The sequence below is a fragment of the Oratosquilla oratoria genome, chromosome 37 (genome assembly GCF_046742065.1).
Source record: "Oratosquilla oratoria isolate Oo_2021 chromosome 37, ASM4674206v1, whole genome shotgun sequence".
NCBI lineage: Eukaryota > Metazoa > Arthropoda > Malacostraca > Stomatopoda > Squillidae > Oratosquilla > Oratosquilla oratoria.
The window spans coordinates 27,705,998-27,733,071 of record NC_134813.1 but is presented as its reverse complement, the minus strand read 5'-3'; the positions used below and the strand labels follow the sequence as shown (position 1 = coordinate 27,733,071).

Genomic DNA, 27,074 nt, shown 5'->3' with positions numbered 1-27,074 from the left:
CCAAATTCCATGGGGTACCCCCTTTGAGATTTTGTTGATTTTGGGGCATTTTGGTCACCTCCACCGATTTAGTCGCTATGACACCCACAGGTCCGGCAAGGCCTGGGATGCCCTGCAGTGCAATGGCACACCGGTCAGGCACACGGTATCCCTGCCACAGGCATAAACGTCAAAAGGCCGAACTTTGGACGGCTCTGACGGCCACACCACCTACTTCACTTCCTCCACTAACCATACAGCTGTTGCTCCACCTCCACTACCCTGGCAGCTGCTGCTCCACTTCCTCCACTAACCAGGCAGCTGCTGCTCATCCTCTTGTTCCTCTAACCAAGCAGCTGCTGCTCCACTTCCTCCATTACCCAGGCACCAGCTGCTCTACTTCCTCCACTAACCATACAGCTGCTGCTCCACCTCCTCCACTAACTAGGCAGCTGCTGCTCATCCTCTTGTTCCTCTAACCAGGCACCAACTGCTCCACTTCTCCACTAACCAGGCAGCTGTTCCTCTTCCTCCACTAACCAGGCAGCTGCTGCTCCTCTTTCTCCACTAACCAGGCAGCTGCTGTTCCACTTCCTCCTCCACTAACCAGGCACCAGCTGTTCCACTTCCTTCTCCACTAACCAGGCAACTGCCCCACTTCCTTCTCCACTAACCAGGCAGCTGCTGCTTCTCTTCCTCCTCCACTAACCATGCACCAGCTACTCCACTAACCAGGCAGCTGCTGCTCTTCTTCCTCTACTAACCAGACACCAGCTGCTCCACCACTAACCAGGCAGCTGCTGCTCCTCTTCCTCTAACCAGGTAGCTGCTGCTCCACTCCCTCCACTAACCAGGCACCAGCTGCTCCACTTCCTCCACTAACCATACAGCTGCTCCATCACCTCCACTAACCAGGCAACTGCTGCTCCACTTCCTCCTCCACTAACCAGCTCCTCCACCTCTTCCACTACCCAGGCAGCTGCTGCTCTACCTTTTCCACTAACCAAGCAGCTGCTGCTCATCCACTTGTTCCTCTACCAACTAGACAGCCAGCAGCCCTCCTCCTGTTTCTCCTTCTCTTCCTCAAACTAGACGTTTACTCTCAAGTTTTTAGGCAAAGAATTGCGCCCAGCCACTCCCTCCCTCCCTCTGTCGGCTCGGCCAACCCACGCCAAAGGTATGAGGGCATCTTTATTTGTGATATTGTTATTTATTCTCTCCATTAAGAAAAAATGGATAATAAAGAATTACTCCAGATAGAAGTTGTTTGTGTACGTAGCAAAGTCCTCCAGCGTTTCATCATCAGTGCTAGTGTACTAATACTTGTTTACAAGCGTATTAATAGTACAAGTGTACTAGTATCAGGCACTAGTGAATTAGTGTACTAGTGTATTGGTATAAGTGTACAAGTGTGCGTGTACTAGGGTACGTGTCCCTGTGTTTTAATGTAGTGTTATGTTCCCATTCTCTTGGGACTTGTTTGCTGAAATTAAAAAGAGTGGTATAGGCGAGTAATGCCGATGTCTTGTCGGCGAAACACAACTCTTTATGCAAAAATGACATATTACACATTTAGGAGCACCGCGAATAATTTGGTTTACGTATTGCACTAATAGTTACAGTCATTTACATATAGGTATGTGGGACATAATAGTATAAATAAAGTTATGCTTTCATAATGCAAGTTTCAGCGGAGTGACAATATTAATACAGAAACTGACTTATGATGTGCGAATTCTGCAGAAAACAATTCACGGGATGACCTTGCTACACTAGTCTACTAGTACTACTGCATTAGTACACAAAAACTAGTGTGCTTGAACTAGCGTAAAAATGTACTAGTGTTCTATTCTACTAGTACAAATATCAAACTACTTGTATAAGATTAATACACTAGTACTAGAAAACGTATACTACTACAGACAAGTACACGTACACTAGTACACTGGCGCCCCTACTAATGGCCTGAGCGCTGTCCAAGTGGACCCCACAGGAGCCCTGACCCCTCTAGGCCTGTGGCTGAGATGGTGGGCAAATCGGAGCAGGTAACCAAAATGACACACAAAAACATGCCCGCACCTTTCGGCCGACGTGCCCCGGGCCAGCCGCTGACCGTGGCGGAGGACCCCGCGGACGGACTAAATGATGTCGGCCGAGTGCTGGTCCACGGTGGCCGGGGTTAGCCCGCACCTTCCGGCCGCTGACCGTGGCGGAGGACCCCACGGACGAACTAAGTGATGTCGGCCGACTGCTGGTCCACGGTGGGCGGGGTTAGCCCGCGCCTTCCAGCCGACGTGCCCCGGCTGGTCCCCACGACCTCGCCCTTGGGCCCAGGTTCCCCACGTCTACCTTGATGTGCTCTGTGAAAGACTCTCTCCCTGTGGGGTAAGGCTGGGCCAAATTGGAGACAAACTTTACATTAGAGAATGATAAGCAATAAGAATGTCTACAATGCGACTTATCAATACAAGTCAAAATCGAAGCTGACTCAACATGTTCGTTCAGACGAGAGCCTCGTTGGGCCAGATGTTGGGACCACTGACCAAGTTTAGGACATGGAGGCACAGTTAAGCCCAACTTCTCGGCGTGACGGAGGACGAGGCAAAGGCGAATTTCTAGTTCACATGAGGTCGGCAAGGGAAATCCAGGACGCGACATCCGCAACTCTGGCATCTCGCGTATAAAGTATAGGGGGTGGATATCCCCGGCTGGGAGGCCGGGTGCCCCCCACCCCCGCCCAACCCGGCGGAGGACACCGCGGACGGACTAAATGATGTCGGCCGACTGCTGGTCCACGATGGGCGGGGTTAGCCCGCACCTTCCAGCCGACGTGCCCCAGCCCGCCTCTGACCGTGGTATGGGACTCCGCGAACGGGCTAAGTGATGTCGGTCTGTGGGTGAGATGGCAGGTAAATGGGTGCAGGTGACCAAAATGACCAAAAATCCAACAAATCTCAAATTATTAACCCCATGAATTTAGCCGTAAATCCGTAGGTGACCGATTTGGTCCAAACTTGCCCTACAGGGAGAGAGTCGGACACACTACACAGCTAGATAGACAAGAGCAGGCTGAGACCAAGGGTGTGGCGGTGGTACTCCTCTAAAATTGGCCCTTTTCACCCAGTAATCACGTTTGGGCCTCTGGCAACATGCCCCACAGGGAGAGAGTCGGTCAAAGTGCACAGCAAGGTAAGCATGAGCAGCCTGAGTCTAAGGGCATGGCAGTGACACCCCTCCAAATTTGGGCTTTTTCACCCAGTAATCACTTTTTGGCCTCTGGCACCCATACCGTTGGCCTGAGTGGTGTCAAATTGGACTCCACGGCAGCCCTAGCCACCCTCGACCTGTGGGTGAGATGGCGGGAAAATCGGAGCAAGTGACCAAAATCACCCAAAATAAAAAAAATCTCAAAGCCCCATCAATTTAGCAGAAAATTCGAAGGTCACCGATTTCATCCAAACTTGCCCCACAGGGAGACAGTCGGTCAAAATGCACAGCAAGGTAAGCATGAGCAGCCTGAGTCCAAGGGCGTGGCAGTGGCACCCCTCCAAATTTGGGCCTTTTCACCTAGTAATCACCTTTTGGCCTCTGGCATCCATACCGTTGGCCTCAGTGGTGTCAAATTGGACTCCACGGCAGCCCTAGCCGCCCTCGACCTGTGGCTGAGATGGCGGGTAAATCGGAGCAAGTGACAAAAATGACCCAAAATCCAAAAAAACAGTAAGGTAAGCATGAGCAGCCTGAGTGAAAGGGCGTGGCAGTGGCACCCCTCCAAATTTGGGCCTTTTCACCCAGTAATCACCTTTTGGCTCCTGGCACCCATACCGTTGGCCTGAGTGGTGTCAAATTGGACTCCACGGCAGCCCTAGCAGCCCTCGACCTGTGGGTGAGATGGTGGGTAAATCGGAGCAAGTGACCAATATGACCCAAAATCCAAAAAATCTCAAAGGATGAATTTAGCAGAAAATTCCAAGGCGACCGATTTGGTCCAAACTTGCCCCACAGGGAGAGAGTCGGTCAAAGTGCACAGCAAGGTAAACATGAGCAGCCTGAGGCAAACGGCGTGGCAGTGGCACCCCTCCAAATTTGGGCCTTTTCACCCAGTAATCACCTTTTGGCCTCTGGCACCTATACCGTTGGCCTGAGTGGTGTCAAATTGGACTCCACGGCAGCCGTAGCCGCCCTCGACCTGTGGGTGACATGGCGGGTAAATCGGAGCAAGTGACCAATATGACCCAAAATCCAAAAAATCTCAAAGGACCCCGATGAATTTAGCCGAAAATTCGAAGGTGACCGATTTGGTCAAAACTTGCACCACAGGGAGAGAGTCGGTTAAGGTGCACAGCAAGGTATGCATGAGCAGCCTGAGTCAAAGGGCGTGGCAGTGGCACCCCTCCAAATTTGGGTCTTTTCACCCAGTAATCACCTTTTGGCCACTGGCACCCATACCGTTGGCCTGAGTGGTGTCAAATTAGACTCCACAGCAGCCCTAGCCGCCTTCGACCTGTGGGTGAGATGGCGGGTAAATCGGAGCAAGTGACAAATATGACCCAAAATCCAAAAAACCTCAAAGGACCCCATCAATTTAGCCGAAAATTCGAAAGTCACCGATTTGGTCCAAACTTGCCCCACAGAGAGAGAGTCAGTCAAAGCACACAGCAAGGTAAACATAAGCAGCCTGAGTCAAAGGGCGTGGCAGTGGCACCCCTCCAAATTTGGACCTTTTCACCCAGTAATCACCTTTTGGCCTCTGGCACCCATACCGTTGGCCTGAGTGGTGTCAAATTGGACTCCACGGCAGCCCTAGCCGCCTTCGACCTGTGGGTGATATGGCGGGTAAATCGGAGCAAGTGACAAATATGACCCAAAATCCAAAAAACCTCAAAGGCCCCATGAATTTAGCCGAAAATTCGAAGGTCCCCGATTTGGTCCAAACTTGCTCCACAGAGAGAGAGTCGGTCAAAGTGCACAGCAAGGTAAACATAAGCAGCCTGAGTCCAAGGGCGTGTAAGTGGCACCCCTCCAAATTTGGACCTTTTCACCCAGTAAACACCTTTTGGCCTCTGGCACCCATACCGCTGGCCTGCGTGGTGTCAAATTGGACTCCACGGCAGCCCTATCCGCCCTCGACCTGTAGGTGAGATGGCGGGTAAATCGGAGCAAGTGACCAAAATGACCGATTTGGTCCAAACTTGCCCCACAGAGAGAGAGTCGGTCAAAGTGCACAGCAAGGTAAACATAAGCAGCCTGAGTCCAAGGGCGTGTAAGTGGCACCCCTCCAAATTTGGACCTTTTCACCCAGTAATCACCTTTTGGCCTCTGGCACCCATACCGTTGGCCTGAGTGGTGTCAAATTGGACTCCACGGCAGCCCTAGCCACCCTCGACCTGTGGGTGAGATGGCGGGTAAATCGGAGCAAGTGACAAAAATGACCCAAAATAAAAAAAAATCTCAAAGGATAACCCCCATCAATTTAGCAGAAAATTCGAAGGTCACCGATTTGGTCCACACTTGCCCTACAGGGAGAGAGTCGGTCAAAGTGCACAGCAAGGTAAGCATGAGCAGCCTGAGTCAAAGGGCGTGGCAGTGGCACCCCTCCAAATTTGGGCCTTTTCACCCAGTAATCACCTTTTGGCCTCTGGCACCCATACCGTTGGCCTGAGTGGTGTCAAATTGGACTCCTTGGTAGCCCTAGCCGCCTTCGACCTGTGGGTGAGATGGCGGGTAAATCGGAGCAGGTGACCAAAATGACCCAAAATCCAAAAAATCTCAAAGGATGAATTTAGCCGCAAATTCGAAGGTGACCGATTTGGTCCAAACCTGCCCCACAGGGAGAGGGTCGGTCAAAGTGCACAGCAACGTAAGCATGAGCAGCCTGAGTCAAAGGGCGTGGCATTGGCACCCCTCCAAATTTGGCCCTTTTCACCCAGTAAACACCTTTTGGCCTCTGGCACCCATACCGTTGGCCTGCGTGGTGTAAAATTGGACTCCACGGCAGCCCTAGCCGCCCTCGATCTGTGGGTGAGATGGCAGGTAATTCGGAGAGAGTGACCAAAATGACCCAAAATCCAAAAAAATCTCAAAGGATTAATCCCATGAATTTAGTCGAAAATTCGAAGGTGACCGATTTGGTCCAAACTTGCCCCACAGGGAGACAGTCGGTCAAAGTGGACAGCAAGGTAAACATGAGCACCCTGAAACCAAGGGCGTGGCAGTGGCACCCCTCCAAATTTGGACCTTTTCACCCAGTAATCACCTTTTGGCCTCTGGCACCCATACCGTTGGCCTGCGTGGTGTCAAATTGGACTCCACGGCAGCCCTAGCCGCCCTCGACCTGTAGGTGAGATGGCGGGTAAATCAGAGCAAGTGACAAATATGACCCAAAATCCAAAAAATCTCAATTTAGCCGAAAATTCGAAGGTCCCCGATTTGGTCCAAACTTGCCCCACAGGGAGAGAGTCGGTCAAAGTGCACAGCAAGGTAAACACGAGCCTGAGACCAAGGGCGTGGCAGTGGCATCCCTCCAAATTTGGGCCTTTTCACCCAGTAATCACCTTTTGGCGAGGAGCCTGGGCCCAAAAGCGTGGCTGTGGCACCCCTCCAAATTCGAGCCTTTTCTTCTATTTTTCACTTTTGGGCCTCTGGCGCCCGTGTAACTAGTGAGCTGTTACTGGGCTAGTGACACAGGGAGAGATTGACAGTCGGTTTAGGTTAGGTACTTTATTGAAAGGACACTGGAATACACACATAAACGCATGTTGGAAGGCCCGAGTCTGAAAGAATACTGACCGTGACCTGACCTCACACGCCTTTAAGTACCCTCGGGGCGAACCGAAAAGTAGCGTCCCTCAGGCTGCGACAGGGTTGCCGGGCGTAGCCCGGAATTGTGTTTTTGGTAGCCTACAAATATATTACAAGAGTATTATGGCCGTAGCCCAAACATACATGCTCTGACGCATAAGGCTAGTTGTCCTTACACTTTCTCCCAAGAGGCTGCTCACCACATGCCTCAATATGTTCTTGTGGGGGACTGTTCACCACACCAGTACTGTTGGCTTGAGCGGTGTCCAAGTGGACCCCACAGGAGTCCTGACCAGCCGAGACCTGTGGGTGAGATGTTGGGTAGATTGGAGCAGTTAACCAAAATGCCCCTCAAAATCTGCAAGGGGGCCCATGGATTTTGGCTAAAATCGGCAGGTGCCACATAGGATGGCGAGGTAGACGCGAGGAGCCTGGGCCCAAGGGTGTGGCTGTGGCATCCCTCCAAATTTGGGCCTTTTCTCCCATTTATAACTTTTGGGCCTCTAGCGCCCTTACTGTTGGTTTGAGCGGTGTCCAAGTGCCCACAGGAGCCCTGACCAGCCGCCATCTGTGGGTGAGATGGTGGGTAGATTGGAGTAGGTGACCAAAATGGCCCCTCAAAATCTGCAAGGGTTTTGCCCATTGATTTTAGCCAAAATCGGCAGGTGCCCGATTTGGCCCTAATTTACCCCAGAGGGAGAGAGTCAGCCACAGTGGACAGGGAGGTAGGCGCGAGGAGCCTGGACCCAAGGGCGTGGCTGTGGCACCCCTGTGGTGAACAGTCCCCCATATGTACGTCTACGCGACATTTTGGCTTATAGTATGGTCGCTGCAGAAATGGGATGGACAAGGTATGTATATGTGGTGTAGAAACAGCTGGCCTTCGGCCTTGTTTTACTATTGTGTAGGTTAAGTCCATATTACGCCTGTAGTACAGGCATTTGTCTCCTCATGAAAGCACAACCTAGGCCCTGCCAAGCCATGTTTCAGTGAGGCTGGGTCCTTTGCTACTGTAGCGTACGCAAGATGTGTATATAAGGAGCCAGGCTTTGGTCTCCATGGGCAGTTCTCTATAGCACTTGTACTCAGCGGTGCTCGTCCTCAGACCCAAGCGGTTATTTTGCGGTCGGGCACGCCTCGGAGCCTGAGCGTCGACCCAGCCTAGGTCGACACTTGCACTAACCAGATAAAATCCAGCAACCCACTCGAGCTTCATTCACTTCCTCATCACCATAGTCCAAGTAACATACATGCCTTGGTACATTAGTAATACCCCCCCCCCCGGGAGTTTTGACGCGCGACGACCGACAACGACTAGCAGCTGCACCCTACACACCACTAACGTCACTCCGACGAGGAGGTTATCGCTTCCACTGATGTCCCTCATGACCGCTTCCTCACTCGACGTCACGACCTCCCCTTCGCTCAACATCACGACCGCCTCTTCGCTCGGCGTCATGACCGCCTCTTCGCTCGACGTAATGATCGCCTCTTCGCTCGACGTAATGATCGCTTCTTCGCTCGACGTCACGATCGCTAGAAATCGACGTAACGACCGCCTCCTCGCTCGACGTCACGATCGATGCAAATCGACGTCGCTACTTCAGGGAAGCCACCGCTTCCAACATTTGCTGTCTGCACCGCCTCCAGGGAGTTTGCGCTTCCACTGACGTCCCTCACGGCCTCTCCCCTGCATTGGACGTCACGAGCGACGCAGATCGACGCCGCTACTTCAGTGAAGCCACCGCTTTCAACATTTGCTGTCTGCGCCATCTCCAGGGAGATCCCGTTTCCACTGACGCCGCTCAAGGCCCCTTCCCCGCACTAGATGTCACGATCGTCGCAGATCGACATCACTATTTCAATGATGTCGCCACCGCTACCAACGACGCCCAGCCCCACTAACGCCAGGCACGACCTCTTACGCACACTGGACGTCACGATCGACTAAGATCAACGTCGCTACTTCAGAGAAGCCACCGCTTCCGCCAGCGCCGCCAAAGGGGTTCCCGCCTCCACTGACGTCACAGGAGCCCTGACCAGCCGCGACCTCTGGGTAAGATGTCGGGTAGATTGGAGCAGGTGACCAAAAGCAGAGAGCGGACGATTTGGCCCTAATTTAGCGAAAAGGTAGAGAGTCGACCACAGTGGACGGCGAAGTAGACGCGAGGACCAAGGGCGTGGCTGTGGCACCCCTCCAAATTTGGGCCTTTTCTCCCATTTTTTACTTTTGGGCCTCTGACGCCCGTACTGTTGGCTTGAGCGGTGTCCAAGTGGACCCCGCAAGAGCCCTGACCAGCTGCTACCTATGGGTGAGATGGCGGGTAAATCGGAGTAGATGACCAAAATGATCCAAAATCCCCCCATGAATTTTGCCGAAAATCCGAAGGTGACCGATTTGATCCAAACTTGCCCCACAGGGAGAGAGTCGGACACAGTGCACAGCAAGGTAGACATGAGCAGCCTGAGCCCAAGGACGTGGCGGTAGCAACCCTCCAAAGTTGGGCCTTTTAACCCAGTATTGACTTTTGGGCCTCTGGCACCCATACCATCGGCCTAAGTGGTGTCAAATTGAACTCCACGGCAACCCTGGCCGTACTCAACCTGTGGGTGAGATGGCGGGTAAATCGGAGCAGGTGACCATAATAACCCAAAATCCAAAAAATCCCCATGAATTTTGCCGAAAATCCAAAAGTGACCAATTTGATCCAAACTTGCCCCACAGGGAGAGAGTCGGACACAGTGCACAGCAAGGTAGACATGAGCAGCCTGAGCCCAAGGACGTGGCGGTAGCAACCCTCCAAATTTGGGCCTTTTAACCCAGTATTGACTTTTGGGCCTCTGGCACCCATACCATCGGCCTGAGTGGTCTCAAATTGAACTCCACGGCAACCCTGGCCGCACTCAACATGTGGGTGAGATGGCGGGTAAATCGGAGCAGGTGACCATAATAACCCATAATCCAAAAAATCTCAAAGGAGTAACCCCCATGAATTTAGCCGAAAATCCGAAGGTGACCGATTTGTTCCAAACTTTCCCCACAGGGAGAGAGTCTGACACAGTGCACAGCAAGGTAGACATGAGCAGCCTGAGCCCAAGGACGTGGCGGAAGCAACCCGCCACACTGGGCCTTTTAACCCAGTATTGACTTTTGGGCCTCTGGCACCCATACCGTCGGCCTAAGTGGTCTCAAATTGAACTCCACGGCAACCCTGGCCGCACTTAACCTGTGGGTGAGATGGCGGGTAAATCGGAGCAGGTGACCAAAATAACCCAAAATAAAAAAAATCTCAAAGCCAACAGTACGGGCGCCAGAGGCCCAAAAGTGAAAAACGGGAGAAAAGGCCCAAATTTGGAGGGGTGCGACAGCCACGCCGTTGGGTCCAGGCTCCTCGCGTCTACCTCGCCGTCCACTGTGGCCCACCCTCTCCCTCTGGGCTGTTAGGGCCAAATCGGGCAACTGCCGATTTTGAGGGGTCATCTTGGTCACCTGCTCCAATCTACCCATCATCTCACCCACAGGTCGCGGCTGGTCAGGGTTCCTGTGGGGTCCACTTGGACATCGCTCAAGCAAACTGTACGGGCGATAGAGGCCCATAAGTGAAAAATGGGAGAAAAGGCCCAAATTTGGAGGGGTGCCTCAGCCACGCCCTTGGTCAGGCTCCTCGTGTCTACCTCGCCGTCCACTGTGGCCGGCTCTCTCCCTCAGGGCTAAGTTAGGGCCAAATCGGGTACCTGTCGATTTTGGCCAAAATCCTTGCAAATTTTGAGGGGTCATGTTGGTCACCTATTCTAATCTACCCACCATCTCATCCCCAGGTCGCGGCCGGTCAGGGCTCCTGTGGTGTCCACTTGGACACTGCTCAAGCCAACACTACGGGCACCAGAATCCCAAAAGGGAAAATCGGAGAAAAGGCCCAAATTTGGAGGAATGCGACAGCCACGCCATTGGGTCCAGGCTCCTCGCGTCTACCTCGCCGTCCACTGAGGCCGACTCTCTTCCTCTGGGCTCAGTTAGGGCCAAATCGGACACCTGCCGATTTTGAGGGGTCATTTTGGTCACCTGCTCCAATCTACCCATCATCTCACCCACAGGTCGAGGGCGGTCAGGGCTCCTGTGGGGTCCACTTGGACACTGCTCAAGCCAACAGTACGGGCGCCAGAGGCCCAAAAGTGAAAAATGGGAGAAAAGGTCCAACTGTTGGCCTGAGCGGTGTCCAAGTGAACCCCACAGGAGCCCTGACCGCTTTGAGATGGTGGGTAAATCGGGGCAGGTGACCAAAATGACCCAAAATGGAAAAAAATTCAAAGAGACCCATGAATTTTGCCGAAAATTGGCAGGTGACCGATTTGGCCAAAACTTAGCCCAGCATGAGAGTTTGGCACAGTGCATGGCGAGGTTGACATAAGAAGCCTGGGTCCAATATTATCCTTCACCTGCAAGGTTTACCATCTGGGCTTTTTCCTACCCCCAACTTAATATACAAAATACGTTACCACGCTACCCTAGGGCAAGATCTAAGAATATAAGGTCTAACCACTTCCGACCGAATTTCGAGGGAGTTGGCGCAGCGAGCCCGTGAACGTCACTTGGCTGTTCAAAGTGGGGTTAGCGGGTCCTATAGCTGTCAGTTGAAGTTGGTCCGTCGTTCGAAAATGACGTCGCCTTCGCTCGCACCGCTCCACTCAATTATTTATATTCTGACAAATATTATATAAAATATATATATATAATATATATAAAATATTATAGTTCCTGTCTATATATATGAATATATAATATATATGATATATAATATATATATATAATATATAAAATATTATAGTTCCTGTCATCCTTGGCGTTTCACAGTTTTCTTCAATGTATCACAAAGAGAAAATGGACGCATCTAAATGACGTCAGAAGCTGCGCAGAACTACTCCAGCGATTAGACCTGTTTACTTAGACCTTGCCGTACGACGTGTCGTAATAATACTCGCATCATAAAATATAGTCACCGCTTATATCGATCGTTCTCTCTTTCACCCGTGAATATTGATAACCATAGAAAATGTGATGAAGACAGTTTAGACTTAGAGAGTATGTCATTACGCAGGGGCAACTACAATAAATATAATCAAGACGCCGATATGCCAGCCTCACGTATCCACTTGCTCCTCATGCCGCCTACGTATGCGGCACCGTATGGAAGGGGTTAACAGTATAGCACCTGTGATGACTTCGATAGCCTACGAAGACATCTCGGAAGACGAGGGGAGATTCCTGACTAAAATAGAAGATACTTAGACTCGATAAGTACTGCAACCAATTAGCGCAAAAATCTCACAACAGTTGCTGGGGAGAAGGGAGGGGGCGAGCAAAAATACCAAGAAGTAGTTACTGGAGGCCTTAAGACTTCCAGCGCTTCCATAGAGCGAAGGAAAAGCAATAGTCGAAGGGATTGAAAAGAGACGAAAGAAAATGGGAAGCGGTAGGCACTGTGTCACAACGCCAAAGTTGTGACATAATGCTTTACATAATGTTTTCGTATATATAAACAAAAATTATAGGCCACTCTATCTAAATGTATAAGGTAAGATTGTATAATTTGTTATGCTTGTTTTCAAATACTAAGCTTCTAGAATGCACATTTCATACAGCTTGATATGTTTATAATTACTGTATTTCAATCTTAATCCTAATTCTACATCTATGAATTTACTAAATTAAATGAGGCCGTAGCCACAGCTGTCTACATTAATTTGTGATAATAGCTTATTTACTCTACAGAATGCCTCTGTCGGGATTTATTCCTGACACAGAATTGGGGGGGGGGGTCTAACCTGAATTTTGTAAATATAAATGACGCTTGGGGAGGGCTAACTTGAGTCTTTTAAGATAAATGACGCTTTTAAACATGTAGTATATAGCACGAATACGATTATTTTTAATGTAAACTAAAGTACATGTTCTCACTTGATTTAATGCCTTTGAAAATATTGGGCAAAAGCAATAGCTAATCCTAAATTCTTGAACATTTACCCTCAATAATGTGTTGAATATCCTTCCAATTATTTTCACTGAAGTGTCTTATCAAATACGGGAAAAATCTGCCAAATACAAAAACTGCTTTCTGCCGCGTACCGGTGAAGCTTGTTACAATCCTCTTCATTTGTAATTGTTCTGAAAATATTGGTATAATCTGTATAAAGATATACCTCACTCGCATGTTACTGCAACCGGAAGATCATTGATGAACATAGATATCAGAGGCCCCAGCACTGATCCCTGAAGCACCCCACTGGTGACCTCCCTCCAGTCAGAGGCCTCACCATTAACCATCACTTGTTGCTTTTTGCCAGACAAAAAACTCTTAGTTCACTGGAACAGATTACCGTCTATACCATAACTTTTTATCTTAGCCAGTAGTCTTTTGTGGGGAACTCGGTCAAATTCCTTCATGAAATCACAAACAAGACATGAATCAGTTGAAACACTGTTGATGTGCCAGAGATGAACCCAAATTGTTCATCAACGAATAAGTCTTGCGTTTTCATATGGTGAATTATTACTTCTGTCAGGACTGATTCCATTAATTTACCGAAAACACTAGCTAGGCTTACAGGTCTGTAGTTACTAGGATCACTCTTGCTTCCCTTCTTAAATATTGATGCTGTTTGCGCTATCTTCCAATTCTCCGGAACTACTCCCTCTTCAAGTGAGTTACTAAATATTATTTTCAATTGTACTAATTGTTCTTCCGTCAGATCTTTAACGATTCTTGGGTGAATGCCATCTGGACCCGGTGATTTATTTCATTTAAGTTTTTGCAGAACCTTTCTGATCATTTCATAGTTTCTCTACGTGGTCCAACCTGGATGTAGTCCGAGGATAAATCCTTGACAATTTATCGTCTGGTTCTTTAACAAAAACCGATGAAAAATTATCTGCAAGAATCATTGCCTTTTCTTTGTCACTTGATTGTTGTCGTCCATGTAAAGATCTGCTATCCTTGACTTGGTCCTGGTTTTCGATGATATGTATTGCCAGAATATTTTAGGGTTCTCTTTGACATATTTTGCAATTTCCTTTTCCTTGGTTTTGATGGCATTTCTTGTCTCCCATCTTATTTGATTATTCATATAGTTTGCTTTTTGCGTTCAACCGGAAATACCTATTTCTCACGAAAATTTTAACTGCCCCCCCCCCCCACCCCCGGGGCATTTATTTGCATCCCTTGTACTATAGATCATTTCTGCCTCCATTCCCCGTTATATGTGACCCTAAATACTTAAAACTCTTTATTTTCTCAGCCTCACTCCTTTAAGACTTACTTTCAATTCACTGCCAACCTCCCTCCCCCCTTCCAACTTGCTTTAGTTGTTATGCCAAAATCTAAGGTGTTTTGTTATGGGCAATTTAGTTATTTTCCGTCTTTCGTTATGCAAGTGTTAGGCATTTAAAACTAGCGCTTGGTGTCGTCATAGTAAAAATATAACCGTGATTGGTCCAAGTTGACACACCCATGCTCCTAATCCCCCAATAGAATTGCACGTACATTGAAGCTGTGTCGGCTGTCTTGTGATCATATGATAACAAACATGGCAGAAAGGAACCCAGGGTGTCCGTTAGGTAAGAGAACGGCCTTTTTTCTTAGTTCATGAAGTTTGTCATTTACTCCATTATCCCGATTGTCTTACTCTCAACTGAATGAAATCATGTAGAGTGAATTAGAATGACATCCATGAAGATTTTCTTTGGTTCTAAGAGGTATCCCTGCAACTGGTTACTCAACTTGTGTGTGTGATTTGCCAGGATTTTTTAGTGTTATGGTTCGAGAGGATAGACATATGATTTCTGAGAAGATATATTAACATTACATAACATTATGTTAAGTAAGTTGGGAATAGTAAGGAAAACGAGCAAACCATTTAGCAAAGTTAACATTACCATAGGTGAACTTGACAAGTCAATAAAATGTGATTGCACAGGTTTACCGAATGAAATGTGCGGAGTGTGACATCAGGACGAAGCAGCACAGTGGTATTTTCTACACAGAAATCATCAATTATTAAAATAAAGTTGTAGCATATATCATTAAAGTGAAGGGATTGTAATCACGTACATGAAATGCAAATGATAAAAAGAACACATAGTTCGAAATAATTACAATTTGCCGAGGATAACACAAAAAAGCACACAAGCTTATTTCAGTTGTGGTCCTCATTAGACTGTCTTTCAACACTTAAGTTACACAGACAACATATGTAGGGGTTAAGGGGACCAGAGACAGTCATGAGTAATGCCAATCAGCACACATATGATACACAAACATTATTATAGATTTGCTAATACTACTTAAATGTTTGTAACACATAGGATATTGAGACCAAAACTTGAGCACCATCACAATAAAGGAACATTTTATTATCAGGAACAACAAAATATAATTAAAAGGTACCAAAACAGTATGAGTGAGTACCATATCAATGTAGTACCCTTAGTGATATACTACATTATTCTACTGCTGTAGCAGCAACTGTAGGAAAATAAAGGAGGGGGGGGACCATTCCAGGGTAAGCGTAAATGTCAAGTACCACGGGATAGAAGGTAGCAGGCCATCAACAATATTAACATGTTATAGTGAATGCTATATGGCAGTTTGGGATGTATTAATTAATTACAAAATTTTCCTGTACCTCAGGATGGAGTGGGCAATTACACATTAGTTTGAGCACCAGGAAGTAGTAGCCTACATGATAATCTGAAGCACCAGAGGTAGGGTACAGGGGACCAATACTTGTATGAGTAAAACAACAAGGAGCTCGAGGGAAAGGTCCAATTACCTTGTTGCCTGGTACCCTGATTCACCAAGCTTGTATTATGATCAGATCATAACTGTTCTTAGACCATACCTGAAACATATACCTTATTATGACAAGCAAAACAAAGGTGGAAACCAGGAGGTGCCAAGATAAGAGGGAGGGAGGAGGGTGGAGGGGAGTGGAATATTTAGGAAATGGAATGGGTGGGAGTGGTTTCTATGCGTTTTTCTTTTTGGCTACCCCCTATGTAGGGGGAAAAAGCCTTTGGTATATGTATGTATGTATGTTATTATTATTATTATTTTTATTTATCTATTTATTCATTTTTTATTTCAGACTTAGGATGGGTGAGTGAGGTGCGTATCAATCTTCCTGCTCTGAAACGGCGTGCTGAAACACTTGGAACAAGAAGAACTGTAAAAAAGGAATGGCAGGCTGCTTGGCTTCTTCGGGCTGTGTCATGCATTGACTTGACTACACTTTCGGGTGATGATACTGATAGTAATGTAGAACGACTCTGTAGGAAGGCAGCTAACCCAGTTCGCCAAGATATTTTGAAGAGCCTTGGTTTTGAAAAGGGGAGTTTAACATGTGGAGCTGTTTGTGTATACCCAGCAAGGGTGGCTGGAGCAGTACACATCTTGAAGAAGCTCAATGCAGATATACCTGTTGCAGCTGGTAAGCTAAACATAGTGCTCAACAAAAGAAATGCCTTCTCTCCTCCACCCAAATGAAAGAAATGTAAATAATCAATTAAAATAAAGGTAATTAATTCATAACAGTACATTTAATACATGGTAGGGAGGCTGTTTTTCTTCTTTGTCATCTGGAAACGTCTTGGTAGAATAGGGCAAGGTTTTCAGGGTGCTGGGGGTTCAGAATACCCCAGGATTCTTGGATGGCAGTCTACAGCTTGGGTACAGAGTTGATGTCCTTCCCAGGGAGGTTGCTCTTGGTGAGGTACCAGATATTCTTTTGGGTTTAAATTTGGATTGTTAACCAGAAGGTCCTTTATAAAAAGGTACCTGGCAGTTATTAAGCCACTGACACAAATTTTACAGTGTAAGCAGGGACCACCTTGGCCCCCAAAAGCCTCTGGTAGGTGGTCACACAGTAGCTCCAGGTAATTGTTCTGATTAGCTTTCTCGACAGGCACTTCTTTTGTTGAGCACTGTATATACTTCATATTTGTTTTCTTTGTGAACATATTTTATTCTTATTTCAGTTTAGTCTCCCTTGATTTCCTTTATGTATATTTGTCTTCAGTGACAAACCTGTAGTATTTTTCATTTTAAGATTTAAGTATTATTGCTTTATTATATGTAACTGATCTGCAGATATGTAAAGATATTGAGTTCATTGAGTAAGAGTTGTTTTGTTTTGGGCAGTTGCCACTGGCTTCCCAGCAGGTCAGTATCATCTGAAGACACGTTTAGAGGAAATTAGACTCACTGTTGCCGATGGGGCTAGTGAAATTGATATTGTTATCAATCGAGAGATGGCCCTCACAGGAAACTGGGAAGGTAAGAGCAATTCTGTTATCTCCTGAAAAAATTGCAAATTTGTATGTCCTGTCAAGTTGTTTATAAACATATGAACTAGACTAGGTTGATAGAATGCAAGCAGAATGGATAACCATGAAAGTTTGTTTACCAAGAAATTTTGTTTTATATCGGTATTCAGGCCTGTATAATGAGCTGCAAGCTATGCGTGAAGCATGTGGTGATGCCCACATGAAAGCTATTCTAGCTGTAGGAGAGTTGGGATCTCTCAACAATGTTTATAAGGCCTCATTAGTAGCAATGATGGCAGGAGCTGATTTTATCAAGACATCAACTGGCAAGGAGGGTGTGAATGCCATTCTGCCTGTTGGAATAGTCATGTGCAGAGCCATAAGGGAATTCTACCAGAGAACTGGTCATAAGGTAAGGATTAGTTACTACAAATGACATTTTTTTTTTAATCTACACATTTGTACCCGCTATTTGTACCTCCAGTCTTCAAAGTCTAGAGGTTCAGGATCTTCTTCCCTCTTGGAGGAATAACTAACTACTGACTTACTGCATCCCTTTGGTGCCCGCTGAGACTGACTCTCACCAGGGAAGTGGATGCTAAATGAGTAGTGACTAAATGACTGACAGTATAAATATTATCAGTCTCTGTAATACTTTGTCTTCCTGGTATGATAATAGGTATATTTGTGCAGTGTTTGGACCCAGGACAATTCCCTATGCCCTAACCCAGCTCAATGTGTAAATTGTAGAATCTTGCAGCAGTAGCCTCACTGTACTGTGTACCTCTTTGAACATGAAATTCTTTACCACTAAGACTCAGAACACATAAATTTTCAAGAGACCTGAATTTGAATAAAATCTATGATGATGCAATGTAACTACCTAAGGCGAGGCTGTATAATCTGCCACTATAGCACAACTTCTTCCAAAGCTCACATTTTAACTGACCCAATAAACATAAGCATGAGCACGGTACAAGTACATGACTCTTCACTCTCCAGTCCTTCACATCCCACTACACAGCCAACACCTATTCTCACTAGTTCACTACATCTTTTCATCTTTTCTTCCATAGTCTGTTAATATCCCTTTGAATAATGTTAAGATTTTGCCTTGAGTTTCATACATACATACATATGTACATATACCAAAGGCTTTTCCCCCTTACATGGGGGGTAGCCAAAAAGTAAAAGGCATAGAAAAATACTCCCACTCATTTCATTTCCCATATATTCCACTCCCCTCCACCCTCCTCCCTCCCTCCTATCTTGGCACCTCCTGGATGACGGGTCATCCCTGCATCCTGTCCACTGCCCTGGGTCAGAAGCCTTGAGTTCCACTTACTGGAAATCTGGCCTTCCCATTGATCTCTCTTGGAAGGAATTTTTAACCATTGTCTGTGTTATAGTGTCTGGCTTACAATAGCAGGAAAGGAGCAGTTGTTTGCTATCAACTTTCTACATGTGATACATGAAAATATGGAAAATATATAGAAGTTGACAGAGATCCTAGGCCTAATCAAGAAACTATAGGACAGCCCATTGGAGCTGTATCCCTAGATGGAGGTGAGGGTGTTCATGTATGTTGAAGGTGGGTGGTAGGGAGATAACTCTTTAATGTCCATTTTACAGAGCCACCAATTGCAAGTATCTGTCATTTCTCCCTAATTAGTGTAGTAATAATGGTTACTCTAAACCAGCACATCCATCTTTCTTACATCCATGAGGATATTCTGATAGTGTGAAAATGTGCAAATCGAGTCCTAATTGCAGGCCACGGCCTTGAAGCTAAGTATGATCAATTGGAGAGTAAGAGGCAGGACTCCTTGGGCATTGCTTTTTTCATGTATACTAGAATTAGGTTGATTAGGTAAATACATACATACATATACCAAGGCTTTTTCCCCCTTACAAGGGAGGTAGCCAAAAAGAAAAAGGCATAAAATCATTCCCACCCAGTCCATCCCTAAATTCACTGCACTCCCCTCCACCCTCCCTCTTATCTTAGCACCTCCTGGATGACGGGTCATCTCTGCACCTTGTCCACTGCCCTGGGTCAGAGGCAATGTCACAAGGTACAGTGCCTTAGTCCAGTTCGACAAGGTTATGTGGATGGTGTGAAATGCTTAACATGTTGGAATTGCTGTGGTTATAAATGGAGTCTGAAACCAGTGTCATCAGCTCAGTCATGCTGATTAGGTGCCAACAGTGAAGTACAACACAAATGTACAGCACCTTTCATGCCCAGTGTTGCAGAAAAGGGTAAGGAAGCCATGGAAGTGAAAAATTACCTAGCCCACAAGCCTCAGGTGTTTGAGGCAGGAATTTTGCCCACTGCTCCTTCAGTACATATTGATGCAATGTGCAATTGTGTATGTGTATATATATATATGTATATATATATATATATATATATGTATGTATGTATGTATAAACATCTCATGTCCTATGCTACAGTTATAAAGACTTGTTTGTTATTGAACCCTTTTCAGCCACTTTGAGATATAATCATGCATAAAATATCTTTCCAGGTTGGCTTCAAGCCAGCAGGTGGTATAAGGACAGCAAAAGATGCCCTTGCTTGGCTAGTGCTCATCAAAGAAGAACTTGGCAATGATTGGTTGAACAACCACATGTTTAGGTAGGTGTTTTGGTGGTATTGGCCGTATGTTATTGTGGGGGTTAAAAGGTGCTCAGCAGCATGCAGCTGGTATTTTAGGGTCTATATGGAGTGCTCCTATTCATAAAGAAATACTTTATTATACTGCAACTGTCCCTCTGTTATGCTGTCCCCCCACTTTTAATACTGTACTTACCATTTCTCTGAATGTTTATTTCCTTTTTTGCCAAACCCTCTGGTGGGGGAGTGGTGTGTGGAAGGAGGAGGATGGTGTGTGGAGGAGGAGGATGGGATGAAATAGAAGGAAGAGTAGGGAGTGATGAGATGATGAAACAAAGAAGGTGGTAGAAGAGAACAAGCAAGCATTCACAGATGGGTTATAAAATAGGGCAAGGGAATCATATGAGAGGTACAAAGAAAAGAGAAGAGAAGTTAAGCATAAGGTAAAGGAGGCAAAGAGGGGAGTGGATGTGAAATGGGATAAGAGTATGGCAGAAAATTTTGAAAGTAATAAAACAATGTTTTGGAAGGAAATTAAAAGAGGAAGAGGAGGTGAATCAAGTAGAGAAGAAAAGGTAAAAGGTGCAGATGGAGAGATGATAATGGAAGAGAAGGCAGTAAGAGGAAGATGGGCAGAGTATTTTAGGAAGTTGCTAAATGTAAAGGAGGATGGGGAGGGAAAGGTTGTTGCAGTGGGAAGCGCTAAGCAAATGACAGTGATGAATTACAAAAATGGAGGAGAAATAAAGATGAGGTGAAAGCAGTTATTAAAATGATGAAAGCAGGTAAGCCACCTGGGTTAGATGGGTGTCATGTGGAGTGTCTAAAAAAGGGAGGTACAGTGATGGTGGACTGGCTGGTGAGGTTATTAATCTTTGTCTAAATGAGTGTAGAGTGCCAGAGGACTGGAGGAGTGCCTGTATAGTTCCATTTTACTAGGGAAAAAGTGATAAATGTGAGTGTAGTAGTTTCAGAGGGATCAGTTTGTTGAGTGTAGTTGGGAAGGCTTATGGGAGGGTTTTAATTGAGAGGATTAGGAGAGGAACAGAGGGAGTAATTGGTGAGGAACAGTGTGGGGTTTAGGACAGGTAGGGATTGTGTGGATCAGATTTTTGTAGTAAGATAGATATGTGAGAAAGCTTTAGGAAGATGTAAGGATGTTTTTTGGGCCTTTATGGATTTGGAAAAGGCTTATGACAGGGTAGACAGGAAGGCACTGTGGGAGGTATTGCAGATATATGGGGTGGGAGGAAAGCTGTTAAGAGCAGTCAGGAGTTTTTACTAGTAGAGCCTGTGTTACAATTAGAAATGGAGAGAATGAGTGGTTTGAGGTAAAGGTGGGACTTTGCCAGGGATGTGTTATGTCACCTTGGCTGTTCAATTTATACATGGATGGGGTAGTGCGAGAGGTATGTGCAAAGGTATTGGGCCAAGGATTGGAGATGGTTAAAGAAAATTGAGAAAAATTGGATATAAGCCAGTTGTTGTTTGCTGATGACACTGCTTGTAGCAGGATCAGAGGAGGTATTAATGAAGTTCATGATAGAGGTTGGGAAGGTGTGCAAAAGAAGGAAGTTGAGGATAAATGTGGGTAAAAGTAAGGTGATGAGATATACAAGGGGATAATATGGCAGCAAATTGGAAGTGAGTATTAAGGGAAAGAGACTGTAGGAAGTGGATAGCTTTAGATACTTGGGTGCAAATGTGGCAGGAAAGGGAGGGGTGGAGGTGGAGATAGAATGTAGATTGAGAGAAGCATGTAAATGTCTTGGGGGATTAAAAAGTGTAATGAGAAATTGACATTTAGGAATGGATGCTAAGAGCAGATTGTATGAAGGAGTGATTGTACTGACAACACTATATGGGGCAGAAATATGGGACAAAGAGAGGAGGAGTTTGTGTTTGAGATGGAATGCCTGAGAAGTATGGTAGGGGTTACTAGGCTGGATAGATTGAGAAACAGGAGAGTGTGGGTGGAAAGGGAGTTGGGAGACAGGGTTGATGAAAGAGTTTTGGGATGCTTTGGACACATGGAAAGACAAAAGACTAGTAAAAGAGGTGTGGAGGGTAGAGGTGGAAGGAGTGAACATGAGGGGGTGACCAAGGATGAGATGCTGGGATGACCTGTAATCCAGGAGGAGCCAAGATAAGAGGGAGGGAGGGAGGGAGTGATTGGGAGTGGAGTATGTGGGGATGGAATGGGTGGAAGTGGATTTTACGCCTTTGTTTTTTTGGCTACTTCCCTTTTAAGGGGGGAAAAGCTGTTGGTATATGTATGTAGTAAAATATATAGAAATTGAAAAATCATGAAAGTGTAAGGATATGAAATGCTGTGTATGATTGTTTGATTGGATAATGATATTGGTAAATCTTGGGGCAGCGCGTCATACTTTTATGACTCCACAGAATATCAGGTTGGGAATTTTTGGGATATATCTTTTAATAAAGTTAAATCTTTAAATACATATGTGTGTAAATGTATGATATATATGTTTGCATGCATGAATAGATGGTTTTCTTAACAAGTTTTCAAGTGTAGAATTTAATGTATATGTATCTGTCACCAGAATTGGGGCATCCGGACTTCTGACCGACATTGAACGACAGCTCTTCCACTATGTGTACGGACGTTATGCAGCAGGTTCTGAGCTACCACTAGCTTAGTGGTGCAACTACAGAGGAACTACAAGTTTGAAGGACCATTATAATAAATTCCCAGAAAATTATGAAATTAATTTTAAGAATGCAGGTGCTGTTTTGTGAAGAATCATGCTCATAGGATGTGTACAAATACGTACATTTAGATAGATATAGGAACTCTTGTGTCATTATTAACATGTTTTTGAACAAGTATTTTATATGAAATTACATCGTAAAGAAGTAACTATAACTCAGGAAATTTAAGATACACTAGTTATATTGATAGATATATTTAAAAATATGTTATAGTTCAAATTAATCATTCCAGACATAATATATAGCCATAACTGTTAACCAAGTTATTGTGAAGGACACAAACTTGGGTTGTCAAAGTTTGTCTCTTCTAGAATACTGATATTGTGAGAAAAATGTGGTCACATGTATAGATAAAGACTGATGTAAATTCAGCACCGTTTCCTCAGTAATGCCATATTTTGTTGTTGTGTCAAATGACTTTATTCTGCTGAAGGTATCACTGTACTGAAGGGGTCAGTTTTGCTTAACTGTGGTGCCATGGTAATGCCTGTTTCAGGTCTTGTTCAATAAATAACAGATAATTTTATTCAGCAAGAGTGTTACCATATTAAAGGGGATAATGAAGAAAAATCATTCGAGTGATTTAATGTAGAAAATTGATTGATTTGTGTAAATGATTCAAGGGCCAATTTTATATGCAGTATAAGAATATTTTGGATAACAAAGTTCAGTATCACTAGTGTTGGAGATGTACACATGTAATGGAGTAGAATTGTGAAATTACTGTCAAGCTTGAAGCTTGTTAAATAGAAGTTAAGTTGTCACAAAGGGACCACCTTAGTTTTCTATTTATTTCTTTAGTTATTATCGTTTATGACCTTATAATTGTGTTCACCCGACATCATAAACATAAAGATTGATTTGCATTTCTTCACTGATAACCAGTGCTTCTGTCCTTTTGATAAGGATGTAATATGTTTCTACTGCATAATATAGTTGTAGCTTGCACAAACCAAGTGATACCTGTTTGAAGTGCCTTGTACAGCACAGAATAATACATCATTCCTCTCTGATTTTGGGTTTTATTGTAATTCTTTTGCTTCTATGCATGGGGGTTGGAGACTGGAGGTAGAAGTGGAGGAAATGTTTGGGGTCACACAAAGAGGTAGGTGGAGTATATGTAGATGTGCATTATATAATAAAGCCAACAAGTAAGTGTATAGATGCAACAAAAGATGTGTGATATAGGTATATGTGGATGAATACATTGAGAAATTTTATGGAGTGATTGTGCCTTTGGGATTGTATTCACTTTGTTGTACAACATACAGTATAGGAACAACACTTGTGGAGTCCAGTTCCTTATTCTCCAAATACCATGACTAACTTTTAAAATCATATATGGTTCCAAATTGGGCTGTATCTTCTTATTCTTCAATTATCTTATTGGATTTAAATTTATGTATTACTCCATCTGTATAGATGACTTTGATGTAGGGAATGGGGGTTGGGGAGTGGTTGTGGGTGAGTGATGTTTTGACACAAGCTGAAGGGGTTTCTCTCCGCCTTCTAGTTTTCTGCACAAGGGGGCAGAGTGGTGGTCACCAATTAGGTGGGCAGCCTTGCTGTGGATGTGCTGTGCTTACTGCATTGCTTCTCATCCAGAGTGGTAGGCAGGATACAGGGATGACCTGTCATCCATCAGGAGCCGAAAGGGTGGTGGATGGCAATGAAATGGGTGGGAGTGGCTATTTGCTTTTCAATTTTGGCTACCCCCTTGGAAAGCGGGGAAAAGCCCTTGTTATATAGATAGATTACTCCAGCTTGTGCTATATCACCTTCTAAGCTATTCCAAGGACTTATGCATCTGTATGGAAAATCATTTCTTCACATCCTTTAGGATTTATAATGACTTTGGGTTGTTGAACTCTGGTACCTGTGGTTGGTTGCATCATGCAGGTGATGTTGCATGAGAGAAATAGCATTTCAAGATTCACCTAAGGGATTAGTATTACCAGTGGGTGTTAGTGAAGTGCAATTTTTGTCACCTTTAATAGTTCTGTGATAATATTTTTTGCCATTTCTTCCCACTGATGTTTCTCTGGTGTGTTTTTCTTCAATGGTATTTGTTATTTCCATAGAATCAGGACCTGTGTTGCTCCAGTATGTTGTTATATTTCTTGACATATCTGGAGCTCTGTGTTGTCTTTCTGATTGGTTGCATGCAACTGCATGGCAAAGGAAGGAATGCATATGTTTTCTCCAGCTTTGTTGTCACAAGTTTGGAGATAAATGTAATGAAAGGTTTTGAAGGCAGGCGACAGGGATCTGGTTGTCCTTGATGTCCATCTTGTATGATCACCACTTTCAGGTATCCATCATTTTTCCCTGTGTCTTTTACTGTAAACTTGAATAATGAGATTGCAAGATATATTCTATTTTATTTTAATTTTTTAGTTTTTGCAAATATAGAGCACAACATATATACATAGAAATTTGTGTTATAATATACATTTTGCAATAAATACTAAGAATTTCAGAATTATGTAATTTTTTTTCAGAATAAGCTATGTATATTCTAAACACTGTATAATGACAATTCATATTTAGTGCATGTGTTGGAGAAGACTGTCTCCCTGATGTACTGACTATCTTAAATCTCATCAATATCCTTCTATCTTGGGGGAATATCCCCAAGGAGTAAGCACCCTGTCTCAGGGCAGAGTCAACATTCACAAAATTTTGCACCAATATTTTACACAAAACTGACAATCACTGACTTCCTTTCCTATGACCCCACTTATCAGCCCCACACTTACACAGCAGAAACAAAAGCCTAAAGATTCCTTCCAGAGACATTTACACTGGTGGCATAATCAGAAGTGTGCTGGTCTTGTGTTTGCCCAGTTGTGGGTTGCAAGGGTGACTGTTCCCTGCTTCAACAGTCCAAGCACATAATAGGGCAAAGCTGATGGCTTTGGCCACAGCTATGTGCCTCCTGGTGTATGCTCCTCACCTTCTTTTTCTTCTTCAAAAACTGTTGGCTGCTGCTGCTTAGGGGCTTGGGTTTCCAATTAGAAAAACTCAAGGCGACACCTGGTTACCTGATGCAATATAGTATATTCCTATAGTATGGTGAGATATATAAACCATCCTAAATAAATGATAACATTATTATATCTCCCATTAATCTAAATTCCTTTGATATCAAAAGGTTTCTTCTCCTGTATAAGGGAGGTAGCTAGCCAAGGTATGAACCTATTCTCCACCCATTTACATACATACATACATACATATACCAAGGCTTTTTCCCCCTTTCAAGGGAGGTAGCCAAAAAGGGAAAGGCATAAAAACACTCCCACCCATTTCATCCCTAAATACACCCCTCCCTCCCTCCCTCTCATCTGAGCACCTCCTGGATGACGGGTCATCCCTGCACCTTGCCCACCGCCCTGGGTCAGAAGCAGTGTCACAAGACACAGCACATCCACAGCAAGGCCGCTTCATTTAATCGGCGACCCCCCCTCTCCATCCCCCCTTGCATATAAGGAGAGGACGGGGAGAAATCCCTTCGGGCTGCGTCAAAATTTACTCACACATACTACCCCACCCCCCACCCCCCTGCCCATTCCTCCTCATGCAATCACACATCATCCATATACAACCATTCTCCACTCACCTCTGTCTTCCGTCCTCTCCCTTCCTTCCTCAACAGACATTCCCCTCTTCCCCAAAGCCCCCTTCACCCCATCCATCCACCTCATCCTAGGACATCCCCTCATGTTCACTCCCTCCACATCTGCCTTCCATACCTCTTTTACTAGTCTTTCTTCACTCATTCTTTCCATGTGTCCAAACCATCCTAATATTCTTTCATCAACCCTATCTCCCAGCTCCTTTTTCACCCCTGTTCTCCTCCTCACCTCCTCATTTCTCACTCTATCTAGCCTAGTAACCCCCACCATACTTCTCAGACACCTCATCTCAAACACATTCAAACTCCTTATCTCTTCTTCTCTTATGTTCCACGTTTCTGCCCCATACAGTGCTGTTGGCACAATCACTCCTTCATACAGTCTCCTCTTCGCATCCATTCCTAAATGTCTATTCCTCCACCCATTTACTTCCCTTTTATCTTGGCTGCTTGTGAATGAAGGGCCAGGATGCCCAGGTAAGACACAATGCAGTAAGACTCACAGCAGGGCCTAACAACCTAAGCTGGGATACCCCCACTGCTTCATTTACATGGCAGCCCTCCCTCCTGCATTCCCTTGTGCATAAATAGAGAAGACAAGGAGAAATCCCTTTGGGCCGCATCAATTTATTGTCCCTTCACAACCTTTCTTCACTCGCACCTATTTCTTGTCTTCTCCCTTCCCAGTAGAACAAGTTAACAAGTGCCTGTCAGTATGGAAGGGGTTATGTTAGCCAAGGGTTGTTTGTAGGGAACCATATGAACAGATTTTATGACTCAAAATATATGGCAAACTGTTTCTCTCACTGTATCAAACAAAAAATGTTATGGAGGAAATATGAAACATTAGACATATTTTCCCCAAAACTGTGTCTGTGGTTTTGACTTTAATGTTCACCTTCTAAATGCTCAACTATTGTGGTCTCCTGGGACATCAGACTGACTGAGTTTTCTAGCAAATGAAACTAGAATAGTAAGCCTGAAGT

The 27,074-nt window shown here is 45.1% G+C and overlaps 1 protein-coding gene across 1 annotated transcript; it reads left to right on the top strand.

The window, feature by feature from the left end:
- The first annotated feature begins 14,308 nt into the window (after nt 1–14,308).
- Nucleotides 14,309–23,467, top strand: Dera (deoxyribose-phosphate aldolase). The gene is made up of 6 exons (XM_076175350.1): nt 14,309–14,392; nt 15,922–16,263; nt 16,974–17,108; nt 17,269–17,510; nt 19,630–19,739; nt 22,286–23,467. The coding sequence occupies exons 1-6, from the start codon at nt 14,350–14,352 to the stop codon at nt 22,380–22,382; spliced, it is 969 nt and encodes a 322-aa protein (XP_076031465.1). The 5' UTR covers nt 14,309–14,349; the 3' UTR covers nt 22,383–23,467.
- The last annotated feature ends 3,607 nt before the right edge of the window (nt 23,468–27,074 follow it).